Source organism: Corvus moneduloides, chromosome 27, assembly GCF_009650955.1.
Source record: "Corvus moneduloides isolate bCorMon1 chromosome 27, bCorMon1.pri, whole genome shotgun sequence".
Classification (NCBI taxonomy): Eukaryota; Metazoa; Chordata; class Aves; order Passeriformes; family Corvidae; genus Corvus; species Corvus moneduloides.
In genome coordinates this window covers 1,319,322-1,333,599 of record NC_045502.1, presented here as the reverse complement: position 1 = coordinate 1,333,599, position 14,278 = coordinate 1,319,322, and the positions used below count along the sequence as shown (strand labels likewise).

Genomic DNA, 14,278 nt, shown 5'->3' with positions numbered 1-14,278 from the left:
CCAGAAGAGTCTGGGCATGGAATTCCTGAGGAATTATCTGGGATGGGACTGGGCATGGAATTCCTGAGGAATTATCTGGGATGGGACTGGGCATGGAATTCCTGAGGGATTATCCCAGAAGAATCTGGGCATGGAATTCCTGAGGAATTATCTGGGAGGGGTCTGGGCATGGAATTCTTGAGGAATTATCTGGGATGGGTCTGGGCATGAAATTCCTGAGGAATTTTCCCCCCTCCCCTCCAATCCCACAGCACCGGGAAGAGCAACGAGCACGAAGGAAGCCCAAGAATGGGATTTTAGGTGGGATTTGAGGACGGGAAAATCCTGCCCCGGATGCCAGAGCGTGCCAGCTCCCACCTGGAGGATGTCCAGCGCTCCCAGCTCCGTCCAGCGCCCCTTCTCCGGGCTGTACACCTGCGTGCCCTTGATGATGACCGTGTGGGCCGGCAGGTTCACACCCCAGGCCAGCGTGGCCGTGGACACCAGGACCTGCAGGAAAACAGGGATCAGATCCAGCCAGGAAGCTCCAAATCCAGCCAGGAACCTCCAGAATCCACCCGGGAACCTCCAAATTCCGACCAGGAACTCCAAAATCCAACCAGGAACCTCCAGAATCCACCCGAGAACCTCCAAAATCCGATCAGGAACTCCAAAATCCAACCAGGAACCTCCAGAATCCACCCGGGAACCTCCAAATTCCGACCAGGAACTCCAAAATCCAACCAGGAACCTCCAGAATCCACCCGAGAACCTCCAAAATCCGATCAGGAACTCCAAAATCCAACCAGGAACCTCCAGAATCCACCCGGGAACCTCCAAAATCCGACCAGGAACTCCAAAATCCAACCAGGAGTCTCTAAATCCCACCCAGGAACCCCCAAAATCCAGCCAGGAACCCCCAAATCCAGCCAGCAACCCCCAAATCCAGCCAGGAAGCTCCAAAATGCACCCAGGAACTCCAAAATCCCACCCAGGAACCTCCAAAATTCAGCCAGGAACCCCCAAATCCAGCCAGGACCCCCAAAATCCAAACAGGAGTCTCTAAATCCCAGCCAGGAACTCCAAAATCCAGCCAAGAACCCCAAAATCCAGCCAGGAACCCCCAAATCCAGCCAGGAACCCCCAAATCCAGCCAGGAACTCCAAAATCCAGCCAGGAACCCCCCAAAATCCAGCCAGGAATCTCTAAATCCCACCCAGGAACCCCCAAATCCATCCAGGAACCCCCAAAATCCAGCCAGGAAGCTCCAAAATCCAGCCAGGAAACCCCAAATCCATCCAGAAACCTCCAAAATCCGACCAGGAACTCCAAAATCCAGCCAGGGACCCTCAAATCCAGCCAGAAACCTCCAAAATCCAACCAGGAAGCTCCAAAATCCAGCCAGGAAGCTCCAAAATCCACCCGGGAACCTCCAAAATCCACCCGGGAACCCCCAAAATCCACCCGGGAACCTCCAAAATCCAGCCAGGAAGCTCCAAAATCCACCCGGGAACCTCCAGAATCCAGCCAGGAACCCCAAAATCCAACCAGGAACCCCCAAAATCCAGCCAGGAACCCCCAGAATCCAGCCAGGACCCCCCAAAATCCGACCAGGAATCTCTAAATCCCACCCAGGAACCCCCAAATCCATCCAGGAACCCCCAAAATCCAGCCAGGAACCCCCAAATCCAGCCAGGACCCCCCAGAATCCAACCAGGAAGCTCCAAAATCCATCCAGGAAGCTCCAAAATCCATCCAGGAACTCCAAAATCCACCTGGGAACCTCCAAAATTCAGCCAGGAACCTCCAAAATCCAGCCAGGAACCCCAAAATCCAGCCAGGAAGCTCCAAAATCCAGCCAGGAACCTCCAAAATCCAGCCAGGGACTCCCAAATCCAGCCAGGAACCCCCAAATCCATCCCGAATCCCTCAAATCCACCCAAAAAGCTCTTCCCAAGGAAGGAAAGGGCTGGAAATGCTTTGGAGAAGGGACGAAGGGCGAGGAGTGGGAACGTCCCCATGGCTGGGCACAGGAAGGGCCGGAGAACAGCGGGATCCAGGCTGGAATTTCCTGGGAAAATCCTTTGCCATCCGTTTATCGGGAAATTTCCCAAAAAAAGCCGCTTTTCCTGGTGCCCAATTCCCAAAAAAAGCTGCTTTTCCTCATTCCAAATACCCCAAAAAAAGCTGCTTTTCCTGGTGCCCAATTCCCCTTTTCCAGCTCCCATTTCCAGACAAGCTCAGGAAACTCCCAGGCTGCAAATATCCCAAAAAAAGCTACTTTTCCTTATCCCAAATTTCCCAGAAAAGCTGCTTTTCCTCATCCCAAATTTCCCAGAAAAGCTGCTTTTCCTGATCTCCAATATCCCAAAAAAAGCTGCTTTTCCTGATTCCTAATTCCCTTTTCCCAGTTTCCCTTTCCAGACCAGCTCAGAAAATTCCCAGGCTGTAAATATCCCAGAAAAGCTGCTTTTCCTGATATCCAATTCCCAAAAAAAGTCACTTTTCCTGATATCCAGTATCCCCAAAAAAACTGCTTTTCCTGGTGCCCAATTCCCAAAAAAGCTGCTTTTCCTGGTGCTTAATTCCCAAAAAAATCCGCTTTTCCTGGTTTCAAATTTCCCAAAAAAAGCTGCTTTTCCTCATCCCAAATATCCCAAAAAAAGCCGCTTTTCCTGGTGCTTAATTCCCAAAAAAAGCCGCTTTTCCTGGTTCCAAATTTCCAAGGAAAGCTGTTTTTCCTCATCCCAAAGATCCAAAAAAAAGCCGCTTTTCCTCATCCCAAATATCCCAGAAAAGCTGCTTTTCCTGGTGCTTAATTCCCAAAAAAAGCCGCTTTTCCTCATCCCAAATTTCCCAAAAAAGCCGTTTTTCCCGGTGCCCAACTCCCTTTCCCCCCTTCCCCTTCCCAGCCCCTCCCAGCCCTCCAACATTCCCAGAAAATCCGCTTGCAGCTCCCATTTTCTCCCCACCCTTTGGGAAAATCCCCGCCGCCTCCTCAGCAGAGCGGGACGAGCCCGGGGCGGGTTTTAGCCGGAGAACCACGGCTGGGTGGGATTCGGGGAGGCTCCAAAGGCGGGAATTCCCTCGGGAATTCGCTCCCACCTGGATGTGCTTGTCCGCGAAGAGATCCTCCACCAGCGTGCGGTCGACGCGCGTCATGCCGGCGTGGTGGATGGCGAAGCCGTAGGGCAGCAGGTCCTTCAGCTCCAGGTTCTGCGGCAGCGCCGCGGCAGCGCCGGGCACGGAGGGGAAAGCAGGAGAGCCCGGGGCAAAAGCCAAATTATTCCCAATTTTTCCCCCATTTTTCCCACTTTTTTTTCCAATTTTTCCCAATTTTTTCCCAATTTTCCCCACATTTTTCCCACTTTTTTTTCCAATTTTTTCCCAATTTTTTTCCCAGATTTTTTCTCAATGTTTTCCCAAATTTTTCCCAATTTTTTTCCAAATTTTAGACAAATTTTGCCAATTTTTCCCAAATTTTTCCCGATTTTTCCCAAATTTTTCCCATTTTTTCCAAATTTTACCCAAATTTTACCCAAATTTTGCCAATTTTTCCCAAGGATTTTTCCCAATTTTTCCCATTTTTTCCCACATTTTTCCCAATTTTTTCCCAATTTCTTCCCAGATTTTTCCCAATTTTTTCCCAAATTTTCCCAATTTTTCTTAAATTTTTCCCAATTTTTTTCCAAATTTTAGACAAATTTTGCCAATTTTTCCCAAATTTTTCCCAATTTTTTCCAAATTTTTCCCATTTTTTCCAAATTTTACCCAAATTTTACCCAAATTTTGCCAATTTTTCCCAAATTTTTCCCAATTTTTTCCCAATTTTTCCCATTTTTTCCCACATTTTTCCCAATTTTTTCCCAATTTCTTCCCAGATTTTTCCCAATTTTTTCCCAAATTTTCCCAATTTTTCTTAAATTTTTCCCAATTTTTTCCCAAATTTTCCCAAATGTTTTTCCAATTTTTTCCTAAATTTTTCCCAAATTTTTCCCAATTTTTCCCAAATTTTTTCCTATTTTTTCCCAATTTTTTCCCAAATTTTACCAATTTTTTCCAAATTTTTCCCAATTTTTTCCCAATTTTTTTCCAATTTTTTCCCAAATGTTACCCAATTTTTCTTAAATTTTTCCAAATTTTTTCCCAAATTTTTCCAATTTCTTCCCAACTTTTTTCACAATTTTTCCCAATTTTTCCCAAATTTTTTTCCAATTTTTTCCCAATTTTTTTCCAATTTTTCCCAAATTTTTCCCAATTTTTCCCAATTTTTTCCCAATTTTTCCCAATTTTTTCCCAAATTTTCCCAAATGTTTTTCCAATTTTTTCCTAAATTTTTCCCAAATTTTTCCCAATTTTTCCCTAAATTTTTCCCAAATTTTTCCCAATTTTTCCCAAATTTTTTCCTATTTTTTCCCAATTTTTTCCCAAATTTTACCAAATTTTTCCCAATTTTTCCCAATTTTTTTCCATTTTTTTCCCAAATGTTACCCAATTTTTCTTAAATTTTTCCCAATTTTTTCCCAAATTTTTCCAATTTCTTCCCAACTTTTTTCACAATTTTTCCCAAATTTTTTTCCAATTTTTTCCCAATTTTTTTCCAATTTTTCCCCATTTTTTCCCAATTTTTCCCAATTTTTTCCCAATTTTTCCCAATTTTTTCCCAATTTTTTCCCATTTTTTACAATTTTTTCCCCATTTTTCCCAAATTTTTCCCATTTTTTTTTCAATTTTTTCCCAATTTTTCCCAATTTTTTCCCAAATTTTTCCCAACTTTTTCCCAAATTTTTCCCTATTTTTTCCCCAATTTTTTCCCAAATGTTACCCAATTTTTCCCAAATTTTTTTCCAATTTTTTCCCAATTTTTTTCCAATTTTTCCCAAATTTTTCCCAATTTTTCCCAATTTTTCCCCAAATTTTCCCCCAATTTTCCCCAATTTCCCCACATAACTCCACCTTTCCCAGACCCAGGCCTGCACAAATCCCCACAGGAATTTCCCGAATTCCCCCACATAACTCCACCTTTTCCCCAAACCAAGGGCTGCACACACACATTCCCTGAAGGAATTTCCCCAACTTTCCCCAATTTTCCCCAATTTCCCCACATAACTCCACCTTTCCCAGACCCAGGCCTGCAGACGGATCCCCGCAGGATTTTCCCAATTTTTCCCACATAACTCCACCTTTCCCAGACCCAGGCCTGCACACGGATCCCCACAGGATTTTTCCCCAATTTTCCCCAATTTTTCCCACATAACTCCACCTTTCCCAGACCCGGGCCTGCACACAGATCCCCACAGGATTTTTCCCCAATTTTCCCCAATTTTCCCCACATAACTCCACCTTTCCCAGACCCGGGCCTGCACACAGATCCCCACAGGATTTTTCCCCAATTTTCCCCAATTTTCCCCACATAACTCCACCTTTCCCAGACCCGGGCCTGCACACAGATCCCCACAGGATTTTTCCCCAATTTTCCCCACATAACTCCACCTTTCCCAGACCCGGGCCTGCAGACGGATCCCCGCAGGATCTCCCCGTTTCCCCTCACCTTGCACTGCTCGGCCTCGGTCCGCAGCACCTCGGTGGAGGCCGAGCCCTCGCGCAGGAAGAGCCCCAGCGTGTCCTTCTCCAGGCACATGTCCCGGATGGCCCGCGCCGTCTTCCCGGTCTCCTTCCGGGAGTGCACGAACACCAGCACCTGCGGGAGGGGAGCGGGGAAAACCGGGATGAGCCCGCAATTCCGGCTCCGGGGGAATGCCGAGGCCGGCTGGGCCCGGGGGAGAGGCAGGTGTGGATAAACATGGGAGTTCCTTCATCCTAAAGGAGAATTCCCAATGAATCGGGGCTGGAGAAGAGGGAAACCTGAGGGAAAAGATCTGGGATTAATCCAGGTGGAATTAATCGAGGAGTTCCCTCATCCTAAAGGGAGAATTCCCAATGAATCAGGGCTGGAAAAGAGGGAAAAGTCATTTTTTGTCCTCTGAGATTCCATGGAAAACAAGGAATGAACCTGCTCCTGGTGGGAAGGGAGGGAAAAGATCTGGGATTAATCCAGGAATTCCCTCATCCTAAAGGAGAATTCCCAGTGAATCGGGGCTGGAGAAGAGGGAAACCTGAGGGAAAAGATCTGGGATTAACCCAGGAATTCCCTCATCCTAAAGGAGAATTCCCAATGAATCAGGGCTGGAAAAGAGGGAAAAGTCATTTTTTGTCCTCTGAGATTCCATGGAAAACAAGGAATGAACCTGCTCCTGGTGGGAAGGGAGGGAAAAGATCTGGGATTAATCCAGGAATTCCCTCATCCTAAAGGAGAATTCCCAATGAATCGGAGCTGGAGAAGAGGAAAACCTGAGGGAAAAGATCTGGGATTAACCCAGGAATTCCCTCATCCTAAAGGAGAATTCCCAATGAATTGGGGCTGGAGAAGAGGGAAAAGTCATTTTTTGTCCTCTGAGGTTCCATGGAAAACAAGGAATGAACCTGCTCCTGGTGGGCAGGGAGGGAAAAGATCTGGGATTAATCCAGGTGGAATTAACCCAGGAATTCCCTCATCCTAAAGGGAGAATTCCCAATGAATCGGGGCTGGAAAAGAGGGAAACCTGAGGGAAAAGATCTGGGATTAATCCAGGTGTGGATAAACACAGGAATTCCCTCATCCTAAAGGAGAATTCCCAACGAATCGGGGCTGGAGAAGAGGGAAACCTGAGGGAAAAGATCTGGGATTGAACCAGGAATTCCCTCATCCTAAAGGAGAATTCCCAATGAATCAGGGCTGGAAAAGATGGAAAATTGCGGGAAAAACTCTGGGATTAATCCCAGTGCAGACACAAAAATCCCCTCATCCCAAAAGGAGAATTCCCAATTCATCAGGGAAAAAAAAAAAACCAGGGAAAAAAAAAGAGGGAAAACTCATTTTCCATCCACGAACAACCCAAACCCTGCCTGGAATTTCTCTGGAGCATCCGGAGTTCAAAATGGGGGGGGGGGGGGGGGGGGGGAAAGAGGGAAAATCCCAGATTTTTTCCAGGATTAAGGGAAAAGGAAGGTCGGGAACGCCGCCTCCCACCTGGTTCTTGCCGGCGTGCTCCATGATTTTCTCGTAGACGATCTCGTTCATGATCTGGAAGCGCTTGATGGCTTTTTTCTCCGTGATTCCCACGTAGGTCTGCTCCAGGGGCACGGGCCGGAAACTGGGAGAGGGCAAAAGATCCGGGAAAAAAAATGGAATGAGGAATGAGCGGAGAAATCTCCAGGAAAAAAAAAAAAAAACACAAAACCAAGGTGGAAAGTCACATCCTGGGGGTTTTTTTTTTTTGGGAGCAGTTGGAATTCCTCTGCGGTTTTCCGGGAGTTCTGGTGGTTCCGGGCCTTGCTGGGATTTGTGGAATTTCCGGGGGTATTCAGGGAGGAAAAAGGGAATTTTGGGAAGCAGCAGCAGCCTGGTTTGGGGTTTTTTTCCAGCAGGGCTTAGTCCAAGGTTTTTTTTTTTTTGGGGGGATCTGAGATCCCAAAATAATTCATTAATCAGGGCTGGAAAAGAGGGAAAATTCTTTTTGTGTTGTGGTCGCCAATTCCAAGGAAAACCCAAACCCCCAAAGGCCAACGCGGTGCTGAGGACGGGAAAGGATCCGGGATTTCTCCAGGTGCGGACCCAGAAATTCCCTGATCCCAAAAGGACAATTCCCAACCAGCCAGGGCAGGAAAAGAGGGAAAAGCCACGCGTTCCGTCCCCTGGGATTCCATGGAAAAGCCAAACGCTCAAAACCCGACCCCGAAGATCAATAAAGGCGGGGATGGACACGGGGATGGACACGGGATGGACACGGGATGGACACGGGGATGGACACGGGGATGGACACGGGATGGACACGGGATGGACACGGGATGGACACGGGATGGACACGGGGATGGACACGGGGATGGACACGGGATGGACACGGGGATGGACACGGGATGGACACGGGATGGACACGGGATGGACACGGGATGGACACGGGAATGGACACGGGGATGGACACGGGGATGGACACGGGATGGACACGGGATGGACACGGGATGGACACGGGATGGACACGGGAATGGACACGGGGATGGACGCGGGATGGACGCGGGATGGACGCGGGGATGGACGCGGGATGGACGCGGGATGGACGCGGGGATGGACGCGGGGATGGACGCGGGATGGACGCGGGGATGGACACGGGATGGACACGGGATGGACACGGGGATGGAGGGATGGGGGGATGGATGGACGGATGGCTGGATGGATCCAGGGAGGGATGGATGAATCCAGGGATGGCTGGATGGATCCAGGGAGGGATGGATGAATCCAGGGATGGCTGGATCCAGGGATGGCTGGATCCAGGGATGGCTGGATGAACGGAAGGACGGATGGAAATCCAGCTGGAAAAGCTTCTCCCGTTTTTCCCAGTACCTGTTGTCGAAGTAGAACAAGCCCTTGGCCGGGTCCACCCTGAGGAACGTGGCCACGTCCTCGTAGTTGGGCAGCGTGGCGCTGAGCCCCACCAGCCGCACGTCCTCCTGCGTCATCTCGATGTTGCGGATGGCCCTGGCCACCAGCGACTCCAGCACGGGCCCGCGGTCGTCATGGAGGAGGTGGATCTCGTCCTGGGAAAAGGGAACGGACACGGAGCGATCCCTGAGGCCGATCCGCGGGATCGTGGAGCCGCTGGGATCTCAAAGTTCATCCGGCCCCACCACGGGAACCACGCCCGGGCACATCCAGCCTGGCCTTGGGCACGTCCAGCGATGCCAGCTGCTCCTCTGGGAATTCCAGCCCAGCCCCTCCCCGCCCTCAAAAGTCAGGATTCCTTCCCCAAAATCCCATCTAAACACGGAATCCTGGAATGGTTTGGGTTGGGAGGGACCTCAAAGCTCATCCGGTCCCACCATGGGTCCCACACTTCCCACTGTCCCAGGGGGCTCCAAGCCGGCCTTGGGCACTTCCAGGGATCCAGGGGCAGCCACAGCTGCTCTGGCAATTCCAGCCCAGCCCCTCCCCGCCCTCAAAAGTCAGGATTCCTTCCCCAAAATCCCATCGAAACATGGAATCCTGGAATGCTTTGGGTTGGGAGAGACCTTAAATCCCATCCCATTCCCACCCTCTACACCTCCCACCATCCCAGGGGGTTCCAACCTGGCCTTGGGCACCTCCAGGGATCCAGGGGCAACCCCAGCTGCTCTGGGAATTCCAGCCCAGCCCCTCCCCACCCTCATTCCTTCCCAAGATCCCATTTCAATCTCCCCTTTCCCTGGTTGAAGCCATTCCCTGTGTCCTGTCCCTCCAGCCCTTATCCCAATCCCTCCCCAGCCTCACAGGGAGGAATTTCTTCCCCAAATCCCATCTAAACATGGAACCCTGGACTGGTTTAGCTTGGGAAGGGACCTTAAATCCCCTCCAGAGCCACCCTCAGGGACACCTCCCACTGTCCCAGGGGGCTCCAAACCCTGTCCTGGGCACTTCCAGCGATCCAGGAGCAGCCACAGCTCCTCTGGGAATTCCATCCCAGCCCCTCCCCACCCTCATTCCTTCCCAAAATCCCATCAAACCCCATTTTTGGGTTGATTTCTCAACGAAAACCTCTCCAAACCTGAATTTCTCCAGCCCAAAGCCCAGATCCACGTGGAGGAGAGCCCCGGGTGCTCACCAGTATGACCAGTCGCACCAGCTGGGTGTAGGTGCGCTCGCCGCCCTTGCGGGTGATGATGTCCCACTTCTCGGGCGTGCACACGATGATCTGCGTGGCGCTGATCTCCTCCTTGCACAGCTGGTGGTCGCCGGTCAGCTCGGCCACCGTGATCCCGTAGGTGGCCAAACGCTGGGGAAAACCGGCGGGATGAGCACGGGGAGTCCCAAAATCCCGCTCAAACCTCTCCGGGTGCGCCTCGAGGCCGTTCCCTCTCGTCCTGGTGTTTTTGTTCCCTGGGCGAAGATCCCAAATCCCCTCCCGCCCCCGGCTGCCCCCTCCTGTCAGGGACTTGTGCAGAGCCACAAGGGCCCCCCTGAGCCTCCTTTGCTCCAGGCTGAGCTCCTTTCCCAGCTCCCTCAGGAATTCTCCAGCCCTGGACACTCTCCAACCCCATAACCCATCCCTGGACACTCTCCAACCCCATAACCCAGCCCTGGATGCTCTCCAACCCCATAACCCACCCCTGGACACTCTCCAGCCCCATAACCCATCCCTGGACACTCTCCAACCCCATAACCCATCCCTGGACACTCTCCAACCCCAGAACCCATCCCTGGACACTCTCCAACCCCATAACCCATCCCTGGACACTCTCCAACCCCATAACCCAGCCCTGGATGCTCTCCAACCCCATAACCCATCCCTGGACACTCTCCATTCCCATAACCCATCCCTGGACACTCTCCAGCCCCATAACCCATCCCTGGACACTCTCCAGCCCCATAACCCATCCCTGGACACTCTCCAACCCCATAACACACCCCTGGACACTCTCCAGCCCCATAACACACCCCTGGACACTCTCCAGCCCCATAACCCATCCCTGGACACTCTCCAACCCCATAACACACCCCTGGACACTCTCCAACCCCATAACCCATCCCTGGATGCTCTCCAACCCCATAACACACCCCTGGACACTCTCCAACCCCATAACCCAGCCCTGGACACTCTCCAACCCCATAACCCATCCCTGGATGCTCTCCAACCCCATAACCCATCCCTGGACACTCTCCAACCCCATAACCCATCCCTGATCCCCCTTTTCTCCAGGCTGAGCCCTTCAGGAGTTCTCCAGACTCTTCTCCTTGTTCTCCAACCCCTTCCCCACCTCCATTCCCAACCCCAACCCCTCCATGAGCCCAAACCTCCCTGGGATCCGATCCCAAACTTCCCCTGGGATCTGATCCCACTCATCCCAAACCTCCTCTGGGATCCAATCCCAAACCTCCTCTGGGATCCAATCCCACTCATTCCAAACCTCCTCTGGGATCCAATCCCACTCATCCCCAACACCAAAACTCCCTGGGATCCAACCCCAAACCTCTCCCTGGGATCTGATCCCGCTCATTCCAAACCTCCCCTTGGACCCAATCCCAAACCTCCCTGGGATCCGATCCCACTCATTCCAAACCTCCCTGGGATCCAACCCCAAACCTCCCCTGGGATCCGATCACAAACCTCCTCTTGGACCCAATCCCAAACCTCCCTGGGATCCAATTCCACTCATCCCAAACCTCCCTGGGATCCAACCCCAAACCTCCCTGGGATCTGATCCCAAACCTCCCCTGGGATCCGATCCCAAACCTCCCCTAGGATCTGACTCCAAACCTCCCCTGGGATCCAACCCCACTCATCCCAAACCTCCCTGGGATCCGATCCCACTCATCCCAAACCTCCCCTGGGATCCAACCCCAAACCTCCCCTGGGATCCAACCCCAAACCTCCCCTGGGATCCAACCCCACTCATCCCAAACCTCCCCTGGGATCCGACCCCAAACCTCCCCTGGGATCCAACCCCACTCATCCCAAACCTCCCCTGGGATCCGACCCCAAACCTCCCTGGGATCCGACCCCAGCCCGTCTCACCTTCCCGAAGCTCCCGACCATCTCCTGCACCAGGGACCTCATGGGGGCGATGTAGATGATCTTGAAGTCGTCCACGTTGATGGTGCCGTCCATGTTGATGTGCTTGCCGATCTCGCGCAGCATGCACATCAGCGCCACGTTCGTCTTCCCCGCGCCCTGCAAGCAACGCCCGCGCCGCTCACCACGGCGCCCGGCCTGCCCCGGGGAGAGGGCACCCCGAAGCTGCACCCCAAAACCGGGCACCGCAATGGAGAGGGCACCCCAAAGCTGCACCCCAAAACCGGGCACTGCAATGGAGAGGGCACCCCAAAGCCGGGCACCGCAATGGAGAGGGCACCCCGAAGCCGCACCCCAAAACCGGGCACTGCAATGGAGAGGGCACCCCAAAGCCGGGCACCGCAATGGAGAGGGCACCCCGAAGCCGCACCCCAAAACCGGGCACTGCAATGGAGAGGGCACCCCAAAGCCGCACCCCAAAGCCGGGCACCGCAATGGAGAGGGCACCCCGAAGCCGCACCCCACAACCGGGCACCGCAATGGAGAGGGCACCACGCAGCCGCACCCCAAAACCGGGCACCGCAATGGAGAGGGCACCCCAAAGCCGGGCACCGCAATGGAGAGGGCACCCCAAAGCCGCACCCCAAAACCGGGCACCGCAATGGAGAGGGCACCCCGAAGCCGCACCCCACAACCGGGCACCGCAATGGAGAGGGCACCCCAAAGCCGGGCACCGCAATGGAGAGGGCACCCCAAAGCCGCACCCCAAAACCGGGCACCGCAATGGAGAGGGCACCCCAAAGCTGCACCCCAAAACCAGGCACTGCAATGGAGCGGGCACCCCAAAGCCGCACCCCAAAACCGGGCACCGCAATGGAGAGGGCACCCCAAAACCGGGCACCGCAATGGAGAGGGCACCCCGAAGCCGCACCCCAAAACCGGGCACTGCAATGGAGAGGGCACCCCAAAGCCGCACCCCAAAAACCGGGCACCGCAATGGAGAGGGCACCCCGAAGCCGCACCCCAAAACCGGGCACTGCAATGGAGAGGGCACCCCAAAGCCGCACCCCAAAACCGGGCACCGCAATGGAGAGGGCACCACAAAGCCGGGCACCGCAATGGAGAGGGCACCCCAAAGCCGCACCCCAAAACCGGGCACTGCAATGGAGAGGGCACCCCAAAGCCGCACCCCAAAACCGGGCACTGCAATGGAGCGGGCACCCCAAAGCCGCACCCCAAAACCGGGCACCGCAATGGAGAGGGCACCCCAAAACCGGGCACCGCAATGGAGAGGGCACCCCAAAGCCGCACCCCAAAACCGGGCACCGCAATGGAGAGGGCACCCCAAAGCCGCACCCCAAAACCGGGCACCGCAATGGAGAGGGCACCCCAAAGCCGCACCCCAAAACCGGGCACCGCAATGGAGAGGGCACCCCAAAGCCGCACCCCAAAACCGGGCACCGCAATGGAGAGGGCACCCCAAAGCCGCACCCCAAAACCGGGCACCGCAATGGAGAGGGCACCACACAGCCGCACCCCAAAACCGGGCACCGCAATGGAGAGGGCACCCCAAAGCTGCACCCCAAAACTGGGCACTGCAATGGAGCGGGCACCCCAAAGCCGCACCCCAAAACCGGGCACCGCAATGGAGAGGGCACCCCAAAACCGGGCACCGCAATGGAGAGGGCACCCCAAAGCCGCACCCCAAAACTGGGCACTGCAATGGAGAGGGCACCGCACAGCCGCACCCCAAAACCGGGCACCGCAATGGAGAGGGCACCCCAAAGCCGCACCCCAAAACCGGGCACCGCAATGGAGAGGGCACCCCAAAACCGGGCACCGCAATGGAGAGGGCACCCCAAAGCCGCACCCCAAAACCGGGCACCGCAATGGAGAGGGCACCACACAGCCGCACCCCAAAACCGGGCACTGCAATGGAGAGGGCACCCCAAAGCCGCACCCCAAAACCGGGCACCGCAATGGAGAGGGCACCCCAAAGCCGCACCCCAAAACCGGGCACCGCAATGGAGAGGGCACCCCAAAGCCGCACCCCAAAACCGGGCACCGCAATGGAGAGGGCACCCCAAAACCGCACCCCAAAACCGGGCACCGCAATGGAGAGGGCACCCCGAAGCTGCACCCCAAAACCGGGCACCGCCATGGAGAGGGCACCCCAAAGCCGCACCCCAAAACCGGGCACCGCAATGGAGAGGGCACCCCAAAGCCGCACCCCAAAACCGGGCACCGCAATGGAGAGGGCACCCCAAAGCTGCACCCCAAAACTGGGCACTGCAATGGAGCGGGCACCCCAAAGCCGCACCCCAAAACCGGGCACCGCAATGGAGAGGGCACCCCAAAACCGGGCACCGCAATGGAGAGGGCACCGCACAGCCGCACCCCAAAACCGGGCACTGCAATGGAGAGGGCACCCCAAAACCGGGCACCGCAATGGAGAGGGCACCCCGAAGCTGCACCCCAAAACTGGGCACCGCAATGGAGAGGGCACCCCAAAACCGGGCACCGCAATGGAGAGGGCACCCCAAAGCCGCACCCCAAAAACCGGGCAACCGCAATGGAGAGGGCACCCCAAAGCCGCACCCCAAAACCGGGCACTGCAATGGAGAGGGCACCCCAAAGCCGCACCCCAAAAACCGGGCATTGCAATGGAGAGGGCAACCCCAAAACTGGGCACCACAACAGAGCGGGCACCCCAGTGCACC

General features: G+C 54.1%; 1 protein-coding gene across 1 annotated transcript in view; it reads right to left on the bottom strand.

The window, feature by feature from the left end:
* The window catches only part of SNRNP200 (small nuclear ribonucleoprotein U5 subunit 200), a 100,247-nt gene that overhangs the window by 61,476 nt on the left and 24,493 nt on the right, over positions 1–14,278 (bottom strand). The window contains 7 exon segments of the mRNA XM_032091811.1: positions 358–489; positions 3,085–3,195; positions 5,531–5,680; positions 7,049–7,172; positions 8,417–8,610; positions 9,651–9,821; positions 11,562–11,717. Of these exon segments, the coding sequence (XP_031947702.1) occupies positions 358–489; positions 3,085–3,195; positions 5,531–5,680; positions 7,049–7,172; positions 8,417–8,610; positions 9,651–9,821; positions 11,562–11,717 (1,038 nt within the window).